Source organism: Schistocerca nitens, chromosome 1, assembly GCF_023898315.1.
Source record: "Schistocerca nitens isolate TAMUIC-IGC-003100 chromosome 1, iqSchNite1.1, whole genome shotgun sequence".
Classification (NCBI taxonomy): Eukaryota; Metazoa; Arthropoda; class Insecta; order Orthoptera; family Acrididae; genus Schistocerca; species Schistocerca nitens.
Window position 1 is genome coordinate 354,430,883 of NC_064614.1, and position 15,888 is coordinate 354,446,770.

Here is a 15,888-nt window from a genome sequence, read left to right on the forward strand (position 1 = left end):
AGATGACATAAAATGAATACAGGATTTTATGTGTGTATAAAAGATAATATAAAGTGACTAACTAGACAACTATTTTATAGTAGTGTATAATTTTCTATTTGGTATAGAATATTTTATACCTTTTATGAAATGTGATGTAAATGGGAGGGTTTGTATAATTTTTGGAAGGGGTGGGTATTGTAGATAAAAACATGATTTACACCAACATATAAATTGTGGCTAACACAGAACACACACCCCACATCTTTCAAACAACCCTCGCACACAAGTGTGACTGATTCTTCACCATTTGCTGTTCCATAGATGTTGCTAAGATTTTCTTTGGGGACCTCAAGGGTGAAGGTGAGAATGGCCGTTCTGTAGGAGATGATTTAACACCATACTTCCTCCGGCTTCTCACTCAAGTACCGGCGAGGTAGGAATCCTGGAGAAGGGGGATGGGAAGGGTTTCCTGTCTTTGGGGCCATATTCTTTCTCTTCTTCGATCTTAGCAACAATTTCTATTTTTTCCTTTGTTACTTCTCTTTTGAGCATAGGCCTATTCTTTCCCTCTTTCCATATTAATCTACTTCTGTCACAGAAGTCCTTCATATTCTCCATGGTTTTCAATAACCTACAACTTATCTCCAGATAAGAAGGCCGAAGAATCAGGCTGCACAAACACACATCATCATACACACAAAGATACATGAGTACGCAAGCAATGAAACTACTAAGTAGAAACCTGTCAAGAGGAATGAACTGTCAAGTGTTGTAGGGGGAAGGTACGTGTACATCAGGAAATATGTACACATTGTTTTGTACTTTGACAGTTCTACATCACACGTATATATAGGAAAATATATATATGTATATACATATGAGAACTATGATGATTTCATATCACATATATACATAAGTATTGAAAAGTATGATGATTTTACAAGGAGTACATAAGAAGGAGGCATGAGCAATGAAGGAGAACACAAGCCAGATTGGAGTTAATTATGGAGCTTAATTCAGTGTAGCAAATACTCTGATGGAGTGATGTGTCATAGAATAGTGGGAGTTGATCATTAGGTATAGACACAGTATCTGCTGTGAGTTGAATAATATGAGTAGACATAGTATCTACTAAAGATTACAGAAGTTGAAAAGTAGAGAAGGACTCTAGGGTATTAAATGAAGTATTAAGAAGTGAGTGTGAAGTGTAAAATAGATTTTTATTTTTGCCAGGAAATATTTAATTATAGTATACATGAAGATGTATAATAGGGCAATGAACCATGAGGCCTATTCATAAGGGATAAGGGGGATGTACCCGACATTGGCTAAGGATATAGGGCAGGCATACCTACATGGAGATAGGACGAACTGTGGCCTGAAGAATAGGGATTTGTTATAAAGGGACATACCTACCAGAATGTATGGAGGAAGTGCACTCATACGGTGAACCCACAGGTAAGGTATAGGTCCTGATCTTAGGGGAAAGGGACAGTATTGTGTCAGAAGTCATACATTTTTATGGGAATTATTCTGGTAAGTTTGAATTCTATATTCCACTAGCATTATTATGATTTATGTGAGTTTACAAGGGCTGAAAAGAACATGTTCCTTTGCCCAGAGTTCCTCTGGACTACAAACAGTCTATAATTAATGAGACTATTACGTACTAAAGAAGCAGTACAAACAATTAGAATAAAAAGTAAAATATTCAAGTGTCAAGAACACCTGGAGCTTATGGTTGGAAACCCAAAGGTTTAGGCCTCACGACTCCTAGATATAAAAGAATTGACTCTAACATTGAGTGAAATACTCCCGTTTTACAATAAAAGTAAAATGAAAAAAGAAAAACTAAATAGTAAATAAAAGGGTTATGCATGGTAATAAAAAAATGTGGGATGCATACTTTTGAAATAAGAATTGTTGTTATATATAATATTAATGTACATAATGATTATGTATAAAATGTTTCATGCTCGAGCTTGAGAGGAGGGATATGTAGTGATTTGAGAAATTCTGCGTAAATTCTAGAACCATTCGTCCTTCTACCATCTCAAACACATGATATTTTAAAAATATGTATGAATAAGTATGAGAGAACGTACATGCTGCGCGACACATGTTTGTGTGTGCAGGCTGGAAAGGAGTCATGAGCACAAAGTAGACGCGACGGTCAAATGGCATCAACAAGTGTTTGCTGCTCGCGCCGTGGAAGTCATATTGGAAGAACAAAGAGTGTTTATTTATCTTATGGTGTTTTATATTGTTGATTATTGTAAAGAGAAAAAAGAAGACCAGTTGAAAAATTGTTACCTGTACTTCACGTGTTGGACTTGCTAGAAGCAAGACATGTTCATAAATTATGTGGTTGTAAAAAATACACCGCTTGCAAATGTATTTGATCGCATCTGACGTGAGATGAGTCGGTTGACTTGCACGAGTTTAAATATTTATATGTGGGAAATATTGAATATTTTCTCTGTGGAAGTTGAAAAATACTATGAGTTAAAAGTATTCTTTGACTACTAAATTATTTCAAAAATAGAGAGAGAGTCTTATAAATTCCTGTAACCAGCATTATTCTTCGGAGAAGTAGTTTTTTGGAATGAGATTTTCACTCTGCAGCAGAGTGTGTGCTGATATGAAACTTCCTGGCAGATTAAAACTGTGTGCTGGACAGAGACTCGAACTCGGGACCTTTGCCTTTCACAGGCAAGTGCTCTACCATCTGAGCTACCCAAGACTCTGCTTCCATACCACTGCTTCTGCATAATAACATACTGGAATGTTGACCATCATCCAGGAAGTTTCTACAGTTTGACACACTGCCACATGACTACAGACTACAGATGGGCATCGGTCACTGACTGCCGTCAGCTCAGGTCCCACTGTGCCAGATTCACCAGCTGAGTGTGCTGCCTTCTCAGCTGTGCCTCACATGCTGCGCTGCCTTGCCAACTGCTTCAAAATCGAATATTACAAGAGGACACTAAACCATACCAGAGATGAGGATGCACCTGAATGACTGTCCAAGTTGAATGAATTAATGGAGAACTGCTCATGTTCACGGTTTTTGTTTCTACAGCTACCCACATCATCACTCCCAACCCATCAAAAAGTATCATTGATAGTGCAGCTGGGGTCCGAGTCCATCCGGACACACAAGAAGATGGCTCCCACCAACTGGTTGTGATCATTTTCACCCACAGTCCGCTAAACATGCAATGGTTTCTTCTTCATTTAAAGAAAGAGAAAGAACTCATTGAATGCTGTTTAAGGAGAGTAATCCTCAAAATGCCTACAATGCAGTGGTTTCTTCTTCATCCAAGGAAAGAGAAAGAGAAGAAAAATTTGATAAACCAAAGAAGGAATATGAGTGACAGCATCATGTGCAGAATGAGCTGGAGCATTTGCAAGGAGTAAAAAATGCTTCCTGTAACAGCTATGGATGTTGCTTTGGCTTGACAATCTCTCGGGAGATTATACTAGTGAGCTTCTGAACACTTTGCCTATTACAAGTAAAATATGTTAGCACCACACCATGGCAGTTGACCCCTCCCCAACCCCCACCCCAAAAAAGAAAAAGAAAAATAAATAAATAAATGTATCCTCCGCATCACTGTGCCTGATTATAGTTGAATATTTGCCTTTTTTGGCAATGGTGGACCAATGTTTCCACTGCTTGTGATTAGGCAGCTAAAAGTGTCTTCTAAATTGACATGACACAGCTGCAACATTTCCACAGCTGTCCCAGTTCGACATTCTTTTTGAACGAGTTTGAGTTGTCATTGAACACAGCAGGTGGTGATCTCTGTCATGTTGAAAACATCGTGCAACATATTGAGGACTGATTTTAATTTTTTCCACTATCGCTTCAATTGTAATACGCCAGTCTTCAAGTACCAAGGCCTTCACTTCTCTTGGGATTCCTGGTTGTTCACAGAGAGATAGTCTGCCACATTGTTCTTCATCTTTCATACTTGTTTGACAACTGGAACCTTCTGCACCACCATATCACTGTATCGCATGATGGTACATTGTTGCTGTAGACTTCTACCAGCTCAGCAAGAATAGTTGTGCGTTGTTTTCCTTCAAACACAGAAAATGAATTACACACAATACTCTACAGTGTTAGTGAGCTGCAGGTTTTGTTTTGCTTCCTCTAGCAGGATGTTAAAGTACTATTGTATGGGAATTTAGTTGTGCTCCGGGATAGCAGATGTGTATCTGCAAATAACAAAAAATTAATCACATAACTACTTTGTTCAAAGTGAAAATTAAAACTGTGTGACTACTCCTTCTATTGAGCAGTTTCCTGCATGCATGTCAATATTCTACACGAAAGAAATATGTCAAAACCGTCATTGTAACATTTGTCCTCACTGAAAGTGCAGTAATATCATTGTCTCAACCAGTTTTTGAATGTGAGGAATTATTTTCTTTTACTTCTTTTTGAAAAATAGGTAAAAATCTGCCAACCAGTTTCATAGGTTTTCTATATACCTTGATCAGGTTTCATCACCTCTAAGGGTGACTTCATCAGAAGGTAAGGTATATACCTAAAATGAATATGTCAGATTAAATATCTTATCTAATAAAAGTTTACATTAATGTAAACGAGTGTAAAACAAATAGTAGTTACATGAAGAACATATCGTCAAAGATGTACAGTGATTTAAGAGCTGAGTTGCTCAAGTCATAAATTAAAATGTAAGACATAATGTTCTTCAAAAAGTCAAACATTGAAACATAAGTAACACCGGTGTGGTGTGAGGAGACTGACTGTATGGCATCTAGCCACGCTGCCAAGAAAATATAATGTAGGCGCGCCACAAGCAGGCCGCTAGTAACATGAGCAAAACAATTTTGTATATTACACGTTTTCTGAAGTAAGTCATATGTATAGCCAATATAGCTTTTAACAAAAATTAATTTTACACATTATTAAGTAACATTTATAAATGAGCTTCAAACGGGATAAAATAGTACAAAGTTCGCTACGTTTTACGTAGCACAGGTATAACCAGAGTTAAATATGACTGGAATTACATATGTAATGAAGAACATCAGTTCATTATATGACACAAAATTTGAAAAGAAAGCTTGCATAACTAGGGCACTTTTGTACTAAATGACATAAAACTTTGCAATCCATCTCCACCTTTGAAACTGAAGAGGGCACCTGCAATATAAGACTGTACACAAACTTCATTGCATAGAATATTGGTGGTTGCTATGCATTGGCCCCCACTTGCCTCCTGCTGACATCTCCCCCCCCCCCCCCTCCCCCTCCCCCATTTAATTCACTTTGCTACTTATTCTGTTTATTTGTTTATCGATCTCAACATTACTTTAAAAATGACGTAAAAGGTACAAATTGATATAATTGGTTTTTGTATGGCACAATTCAAAGCATCGAACAACATACAGTCAAAGTCACATTACTTGTAACAATGTTGTGATAACTTTTTCATTGCCAACCAGTGCAAATCTGTAACTAACAAAATAACAAATGCAGATATACTCTTTATACTTTTGTTACCTTGGCTCATTTGGTGCACTAAGGGTTGCTCCATCTAGAAATTAAAAACAAGAAATAAGTGTCTCCATACGTGGGAGACGTGAGTTTGTTGGTCAACATAGTCCAATCTGAACTGCATGATTTTCTTTTACTTATCTTATCCCCCTCACATTTAAGTGACAACCTGTCCATTCCTTTCCTCCTCCTCCTCCTCCTCCTGCTTCTCCTCCTCCTCCTCCTCCTCCTCCTCCTCCTCCTTCTCTTCCTGTCTCTCCATCTTCACTCTCCATCTTCTTTTCTTTTACCCTTCCTCATTGTTTCCACCTGTCGCAAATCTGTGCCACAGAAAATTGTGTCCAGGACACACGCTCCAGCTGCCGCATCATAGTTATGCCACTGTTGCTGCAACCAGAATGAAGGTAGCTGAAAGCATAAACATAAATCAAGATTTTATCAATGAACTTTTCTACTTATGGTGTTAAGGTCCAGGTTCTTTGTGTCAACTCTCGAAATAATCTTACATTGTTAAGATCCTATTAACAATGATGTGTATCTGTATTTCATTCTACAAGATGATTCCTGGCAGCCACGACACTATACCTTTGTGAATACTCTGCAACTCATAAAAATAATCATAACCCCTAACAATATCCAAATGTAATGTTCAAGGCCCGAATACATCTATTATTTTTAATAAAAAATTAGTGCTAGTGGCTTATACTTTTACACAGAGAATAAAATATGATGTTAAAGGACTAGCTGATTGTCTCAACAGTGGTCTTATTTTTTTTTAAATAATTGGCATTGTATGCTAGTTGTGTTTCAGTGTACCACTGTTATTGTACTTGTTTCCATTTAAGTTGTTTTTCTTTTTTTGCAGTATGTACCTGAACCATCTATTGGAGAAGATATTGCAACTTATACGGGGTTCTGCCTTTCTTTAATGATTCTTCTTGTGTCATTAATTACATTATCCCTACTTCGTGGTGTGGCAACAAATTCCAACTCAATTCATCAAAATTTGATACTTTGTGTGTTTTTGGCAGAACTTTTATTCTTTGTAGCATTAAAAGCACGCCGAACCATAGTGCAGAATGAGGTCAGTATGTAAATTTCTTTCTGTACAGTTTTTGCATTTTTCTAGCATAAAAATAATGTAATCAAAATATAAGAGAGAGCCCTGAATGGTTTTGAACTGCTTTTGTATTGAAAGATCTAAAAGTGTAAAGACTAATCTTAATGTAGGCAATTGGGGGAGGGGAGGGGCGCTCTCTTTTCAAATTAAGATTATAAAAAGTAATTCTCGTATAATAAATTAAATGTGTGGAACACCAAATCATTGGTCTTATAATTTCTCACACTTGTTGTTTTCAGGTGCCCTGTAAATTGATTGCAATGTCACTGCATTACCTGTGGCTGACTGCTTTTAGCTGGACATTAGTAGATTCACTGCATTTATATCGAATGCTCACTGAGATGCGTGATGTAAATCATGGGCAAATGCGATTTTATTATAGCATTGGTTATGGATTACCAGCTGTTATTGTTGGGTTATCGATTGGTGTAAGAGCTGATCAGTATGGAAATATTTATTTGTAAGTACTTACTGCCTCTTTAACATTTGCTGCCTTCACACAAAACTTAATAAATCTATTCAAATAATTACTGTTGTTACTTGAATCTAATTACATAAATTTGATGGGGAATCACAAAGGTAATGCAGATGAACTTTTATACTTGTATGTTCCTGCCGTTTTGAGACTGATACTTCACATCTTAACTGAGTATTTGTGTTGTATATATGTAACCTAATGTCACAACTTAGACTGGATATATGCATACCTGTATCTATAGGTACTTGTATCAAGGGAAAATTCAGTTGAGAAAACCAATAAGTTATGAAACAGAGTTTCTGGCCAGTTCTTACCTTCAGAATGCAAAATGTTGAGTCATGTCAGTAGACGTGTATAGAAGTAAGTGACTATATTACCCTAGCTTTCAGAAGTGTTAGCTCCTTCTCCAGGGAAGAGAGGAGGACATGTTGGGAGAGTTTAAAAAGAAAGGCATTTCACTCAGATTGAAGGTTGAGAGGAACCCAAAATTAACAGTAGGCCCTCTCATCCTTGGAGTTTGATTGACTTGACCCCAACTTACAAGGTGCCAATTATTGAACTATAGGAAAAAAGAAAACAACGTAAATTAGTTACAAACTAAAATGTGCACGCACTTTATTTAACATGCGAAAGTCTTACAGATGTTTGGATTTAAGTTATGACATGTTCAAAATGCCTGCCATCATTGGCAATGATGTGGCACAGATTAATAGTGAAATTCTGCGAGGATATGGCAGCCAGCTGAGGACCATGCCAATGGCCTCTGTGTATCTGTGTACCTCAGAGACAGAATGCGGTCCCCAAAGGGCTCCTCCAGGACAACAGACACTCTCCTTCTTCGATGGGGTCGCGCTCCGCCTTGCATGAACCACATCTTGTTGAAATGAGAGTCACTTTGGATAATGCGGATGAAATCATCTTCCAAAACATTCATGTATCAGTTGGTAGTCACAATGCCATCAAGGAATATCACACCACTTATTCCGTGACTGTACATCGCAAACCACACAGTCAGCCGTTGAGGGTGGGGAGACTTCTCGGTCATGAAATGCAGACTCACAAGCCCCCACATGTGCCAGTTTCGTTTATTGACAAACCCATCCAAATGAAAGTGGACTTTGTCACTAAACCAAACCATGTCTGTGCATATTAATTACCGCCATGCCTCACAGGCAACCTTGCAGTTTGAATGTTCTAACACAAACTGTTCAGAAGTTATGACGATTTTATTTCATATAGTTCAATGATTGTCACCCTGTATCTTCTCAAGGAAGGAACTAATATTTCTAAAAACTAGGGTAATGTTTCCATGTTTACCTGTTAGGCATGCATATTGGCAGTACTAAACAATTTGCCTTTGACTGGCTGGGTAAGTCAGTACGGAAGATTGCAGGAAGGTAATGGCACACAACCTCCAATAGGATCATGCCTACTAAAGAACTGTGGTGTTCAGACAAACCTTGGGTTTGATGACAGCTTACCTATTAATTTATTACTTTCCTTTATAGTTGTCTGCACAGATGTGATTTCTTAATTGATAAAAAAGCTGTAGCAGACTATAAGACATGGAAATTTGACTGCTGGGTTTACTTCACTTATAAATGGAATGGCAGGGGGTAATTTCTTGTCAGCGGCAGTGCCAAGAGATTCTGACCACAAAGTCAGTTAAGCAATAATTGGCAAAGAAATGAGTTATGACCATGTCAGAGGAACTGTTTTAGCCAGGGTAGCTCTTTGTATTGGGCAATAAGCATTTTTCACATGGACGTTGACAGTATCTTGAGAATTCTTGTGTTTTTGATGTACTGGTTTATTGTACTATTAAGGCATACAAACTAAAGTTGTAATGTTTATTACAAACATGTTTCCTTTGTTCACTTTCATCTCTGTACTGCAGTACATTGTGTTTAGTAATGCAAACTGCCACATCATCAATTGTCATTTTATACTGATAGCAAGTCTCTAGTATGAATAAGGGAAACTTTCATGAGTGAATGATATTGGAGACAATTACATTGTACGCATTTCTGCAACAGTGAGCTCCATTCTTTCCTTGATTCCAGTCATCATGAGGAAATTTTATTGGTGTTGGGCCGCAGCTTGGAGGTAGGAACAGACAGCCCTAAAACAGTAATTAGTGTTGACTAAATCTGATCTGAAGTGGGTTTTATTCTTCAAGACACTTAACTTGCTGGAGGTTGCAGCCTATGAGAGGGACATACATCAAAACATTGTACACAGGATATAATCTCTAAGTCCCGATATTGTCACTGCTCTTTTGTGAAATTTACTTATAAATTAAAATTGTTTGCTTGAGCACAAGTCAAACTAGACACATACTTTTCACAGGTAGTGCTCTAAACAACTGATTATCCAAGCAAGACTCACATTGTGTGTTTACAGCTTTGATTTTGGCTGTACCCTGTACCACCTACTTTCTGAATTTCAAAGTTCTCTTGGATATGGCACTGAATGATGCTCTAAGCAGAAATAAAGTTGTGGATAAGTATCTGTGACATTTGGAAAGTAGAATATACTGTGTGTTTCAAAGTCTTTGCATCAAACATCTAGGAGTGAAAGATTGCTTCATGGAGAACAACTTTTGCTAGAGAAAAAATATTCACGAACACTTTACGACGACACTAGGTGTTCCTTTATATTGATTGTGTGCCTGAGAAGTGGCAGAGCATAGGCAGTCTTTGCGTGCATGTGCCTTATGTGTCTGTTCGATTTGAGAGAGGGCTGGCTCAGCAAGATTAAAGTTCCTGATTCACTTCTAAAATGTCTTTCACTGCTTAGAGACACTCATTCTTAAGGATTTCCTGTTGGAAATTGCTATCAATGTACTGGGGTAGGTAATATGCAGCACATCTGGTTAACAGACCACGCTAGTTCGGTGAAATCTGATCTTCCCGGTACTGATAAATACTAAAGGATGCCTAGTGTCACCAGGAAGCATCAGCAAACATTTTGCTTCTTACAAAAGTTGTCCTTCATAATGTAATCTATCAGTCCTAGACATTTGATGCAAAGTCTTTGAAACATTGTGTAGATACATTTGCAGAATCGAAGTTGTGATGCTGTGTCGTGAGTCATGCTTGAACAACTCAATCAATAAGAACAATACTCTCCAAAAGGCAACAGTTCTGCAGTTTAAGCCATGATCTAGCCTAGAGCTTTAATCTGTCATGACCTTTACAAACCAGAGATGTTGAGGTCTAGTTGTAGGAGGTGGGGAAGAAGATTAAGGGAGTATGTCGCCTGAAGTCACGAGAGAAAAATTAGATGTTAAAGAACAAAAAAAGTTAGGAAACAAGGGTGTGTAAAGAATGAAAACATCATTCTTATATCAGTACAATTAATCATCTACTCAGAGACTAATGAACTCAGCACAGTTCAGAGATGGGTTCTATATGGCTCCCAAAGTTATTGTTATGTCAAAATTTTGTGGTGTATTAATGAAGATATCACAAAGCTTGGATTGTGGTAGTCACTGGTGACATGAGAAGCTATTTACTGTCTTAGTTATATGTTTTTATTATTCCTTGGTGAGACAGTTTTGTATATGGTGCCCTAGATTTTCTTCTATATTTTCTAGTGAGCTATCATATTTATTAACGTGAACAGAGTACTCAACAGGGATAATCAAGTGGTCTGCACTTCCTAAACATTCATACTGTTTGTTATCATAAGCATTATGAGAGTCTGAAGCATAAACTACCAGAAATGAGTAAGAAATGTATTCACATTAACTGACATCAGTACACAATATATATTCATATTGAATCCAAGCCCAAGTGAAACTAATTGCACAATCTGTTGAATAGTGGAGGTAGCACGTACCATGCATTCTCTGCTGTGTTAGCCCATATACAGTAACAGGCAGGTGATGGACTTCCCACATCGCATGGGCCTATGGCAGGTATGGCCACAATACCATTGTGTATCTGTGGCCTCTGCCCTGCCCTCACTGTTTATGGTCATCCTGTTGTGGTGCTAGCCCATCTCCTCCTTCAGTAGCTCACCGTTTGCTGTTGTAATTACCCAGCTCTAGTTATAGTTCCATATTTACATCCACTTCTTCGGACTAGGCTACTAGTGTTGAAATTATAGAATCATATCATTTTGGTGTTTCAAAGGACTTTGTGCAAGTCCCATTGAGTTGAATCCCAGCATTATAAAATAATTGTTAAAAATACATTTGGGTACAGCGAGCAATAAAAGATGTTTGATGGTCTTTAGCTTTCAATCTCTTATATTAAATAAAATATTTTTCTTGGTTTGATTTCTCCATGCAATATGTTTTTGCTTTATCTTCTTTCACAATTTAATTCATTATAAAATGTGATTTTTTCAAAGACTTTTGACCATCACAACTTGAAATTTTCTTCACCTAAGTAGTTATTGCTTGTGTTGTGAAACTTGCAGTTTAAGTTACTCTATTTTTATGTGTGTTCTAGTTTACTAATTAAATTTTATTCTGTAATAATTGAGTACTGTCCATGCATTGAGTAACAGTTACCTTTATAAATTTGATCTACTTGAACTATAGGTATATTAGTATCTGATCTACGTTAAGTGCTAAATTCTGTTGTTTGTCTTTCAATTTTGTCAAAATTGAAGTGCTGTTGACTTCTTAATTAATTAGTTCTTTGTTATCAGGACAATAGTACTACAATGACTGTGTGTATACTTTTAAATTTTCAGTTGCTGGCTGTCTCTGTATGAATCTGTTATATGGAGTCAGATTGGACCTATTTGTGTTTTTGTCACATGCAACGTGGGTATTTTGATGCTTTCTATTCGTGCTGCATTTACTTTGAAGGACCATGTTCTTGGATTTGGAAATTTACGGTAATTTTTGTACATTCATAAGATCTCATAAGACTATGCTACTACAAAAGAAATATTCATATTTTCCTGTGCTTACTAAGTTATTAGATAAACTTGATTATGCAAAGAAAAATTGATAATTGCCAGAGAACATCACACTGAAAGAAATACGTGCTTCCTGCAACACATAAGGTAAACTTACAGAAGAAATTTTTTTTTATAATAGTGACAGTTCAAAAACAGATGATACTGGGTATGTGAAGTATGAAACAATCTGAAAGAAACAGATCAAGGATAAAAAGAAATTTAAAGTATTAGGGTAGAAATAAGAATAAATTCCTTTGTTTTTATGATGGCTGTAAATTTCAGACTTTGGATATTTTAACATTGTCTGACAATAATTGTACAATCTATTTAATACTTGTGTGTATACAATATGTTGCTTATGACCTACATATTGTGTCAATCTGTATCTCAAGAACAGTAATATGGGTCTTCGAGATAGACAAAATTAATTTCATGTTAACCTTGGTGGCACACTTAGTGTCTTCTGACAGACGGTTTGGAGTAATTTTACCTTTTGTACTGTCCTGTTTTTGAATTAGCAAATGAATCGCTATCCATGTGAGCAACACTGTACTTGGACTTATGTAAATTTGTCTAAATATCAATGTACGTCTTTTGGTCACTGGCCTTACTAAGGAGTCAGCTGAATATGTGCTACTCTTCATTTTATTTGTTATAGAATCAGTATTATAACACACAGCTACGAAGACTATACACTAGCAAGCTATGTGTATTGTAGTATGATAGCCATAAATCTTCATCAGACAACACTTCTACTGAGTGTAGTACAACCAATATTCAATGATGGGATCACAAACACTACATTTGGCAAGAACTTCCACCTTAATAATGCATAATATAACGGAACAAATTGTCTACACCAGATGTAGCGTTTCAGCACGAAACATTATTGGTATCTCTTGTTGTGTCTTGGATTACTCACATGGCTCTGTTTCACCCAGAGAACCAACGTTAATCACAGGTAATAGATCTTTACAAGATGTTGTGATGAGATAAAATTATTCAGTTCAAAGATTGTGTTACTTGAGGCATCTGCAATCATACAGTGCTGCACGTAAGAGTTAGCCATGCCAACAATGAATGTAGTGCGCCATCATAATGTTTGCATAAGAGCGAAATGCTAAGTCTGTACTGACTGCTTTTCTTTTAGCAGATCACAGGATCTTGTCATGTGATCTCTCCTACAGTCCAACTGTTTCAAGGACTGTGGTTACTTTGACTTCAGCCTTTTCTATGCTCAACTTTCAAGGTTAATTACTCACATATTATGCTTACAAAACATACATGGTTCATCTGATAACTTCGCAAAACTATTCAAGGATAAGAACATATGATTGAAAAATTAATCTGCTCATAACTAGTCTAGTCACTTATAACCAGATGCTGTGCAGAATACCTCTCGTATAATCATATCATCCAAACAAATGAAATAATAATTTGACAATAATGTAATTTGTTAATGCAACTTTCCATCATCAGTATAATAAGACTCTGTTGCCTAAATAATATTAGTTTCCTACAGAAAGCCCATCTTGGGACGAGATATCTGAATACCTAGTAATTCTGTAATTCAGTGTAAGTCAAACTTAAATGGCGGTCAACCACATATTTTTAAATCTCTCAGGATTGTATTGCTGTTGATTCACTTCATATACCTCATCGACCCTTGGATTAAATACTCACAAAATCCTGTACCATTAATGTAATGTCCTCCAAAAAAAAGCAAGCCTGATATTGTTCATACAGCAATTCAAGGTTAAATATTCTCATTTAAAGAGTACAAACCTTCTCATTAAAGGTAGCAATGAATGTATTTACAAATCAGCAATAAACCCTTGCTAGACTTACCATTGATAAGATCTTCCTTTACTACCAGTACGGAATGTTTTGTTACTTTAACTGTTCAAACATACTAAGATTATTCCTGCTCTATCCATCAGAATTACTTCATATTACTTTTTGGACCCTTATTTGTAAATTATTTCTATTTGTAAACCACTCTGATTTTTCTTTTCATAATATTCTCTTTCTTAAAATTACTACTGTCCTTGATCATTTATTTTCCTTTCTTTATGTCAAGACAGTAGGTGGTTACAATTTATTTTAAGTTGGGATGTAATTTCTTTTTTAAACAACAGTGTTTTATTTGACAGTAGGTGGTTACAATTTATTTTAAGTTGGGATGTAATTTCTTCTTTAAACAACAGTGTTTTATTTCCCTTTCACCACTAAAGGCCATCGCCACTTAAGCTCGAACATTTAACAGGCTAAGCTACAGAGTTACTTCAGGCATTGGACCAATATATCTCACAAACTAAAGATGCTAATTTAAGTCACTAGTAACTTTCTATTCAAAATGAATGGGCCAACTGTTTTTCTCAGCCAAATGGTTCCAACATTATTTGTTCAATTCCCATAAGGACAAAATTAAACCTTGAAATCCGAGTTGCAGACTAAATCAGTCACCAGCTGCTATTTCCATGTAACGTTCTGCCCACTTGCTTGTAGTGTCTGTCAAAAAAATTACCTACCCATGCAATGGAGCCACAGTCTCGCACATTGCCCCAAAGCCACAATTACACCACAATATACACAAAAGTTATGACTCGATCAACATTAAGTGACCGGCCGACAGCAGTTGCAGTGCATCCAGTATTACTGAAATAAATCACATCAAGTTATCCTCAAATTAACCTTTGGCAGATTCAAATCCCAATGCTCAGCTTCCAATACGCACCCATGTAAACAAATTCTCTCACAAAAAAGCCTCTATACTGCACTACACTGATAGGCTGAAACTTCAGTTCCTTACTAATCAGTGAGACACACATCTCAGAAGACTTACCGGATGAACAATGTTGACTTAAACAAATCATTGGTGCACTGCCACAATTCCTCCAGCCAACTCCCAGTTGACCACTACTTCCAAATGATTGACTCTTTATCCAAAACTGAACTACCCATCTCTGTAGCTAAGACCGCACTGACCATAAGCCTTATGTTAATTTCATTCAAAACAATTTTCCAAGTAAATGAACAATATTCTCCCCCACCTTTAACAATCAAGTTACTTTATTAATTGCAGCCGCCTGCTGATGCTGGTGTCGACGACTGCGCAGTTGTTTATTCCCTGCGGCCCTGGGTTCTGCTTTGTTTCAAACCACCTTCTCATCACTGTACTACTGCATTACATTGCTCCCACTTCTGCAACATAATAAAACAAACACACAACATACACACATAAATGTGTCACACTTATTAGGCATTTTTCACTTACAGTTGACCACCCATGTGGTTGAGGCCACCAAATCAGATGTAAAACTGGCTCTAGGCATATTATTCTTCTTCAACCTGTTTCTTATTTCTGTTGAGCTTTTAAAAAAGTCAGATATCACCTCTGTTTTACAAATTTTCAAATTTATTCTTCATTTTTTGGGTCATTAGTGAACTACTATCATTTATTACTATGTTAAGCAAACTTTTTAACCTTCCTTTCTATAAATAAAAAACATATAAATGTGAACACAATGAATGGGTAGCAACATTGACTCAGTTAATAAGAAATGAGATATGAAGGACTGTAAAATTGAGGAGGAAGAGAAGAGTAAGTGGAGAGGCAACGTAACCACAACAAAAGATATAAAAATCATTCAAAATACTTTAATTCTGAAACCCCAAGAACAGTATATTTTGGATTAGTATACTCTTTCTTGTCTTGTGAAGCAGTTCTGTGGAGTTGGATGCGCTACACTAATATGAAATCAGTTTTCATACTGCAGGAGAGAGCCTCGAGGATCATAGCAAAACTGAAACGAGGAACATCTGGTAAATGCCTATTCAGTAGAATCAGTA

General features: G+C 36.7%; 1 protein-coding gene across 1 annotated transcript in view; it reads left to right on the top strand.

Moving 5' to 3' along the window:
- Positions 1-15,888, top strand: part of LOC126247999 (protocadherin-like wing polarity protein stan) — a 368,259-nt gene that overhangs the window by 277,386 nt on the left and 74,985 nt on the right. The window contains exons 33-35 of the mRNA XM_049948622.1: positions 6,384-6,602; positions 6,878-7,098; positions 11,824-11,970. Of these exons, the coding sequence (XP_049804579.1) occupies positions 6,384-6,602; positions 6,878-7,098; positions 11,824-11,970 (587 nt within the window). The remainder of the gene's footprint in view (positions 1-6,383; positions 6,603-6,877; positions 7,099-11,823; positions 11,971-15,888) is intronic.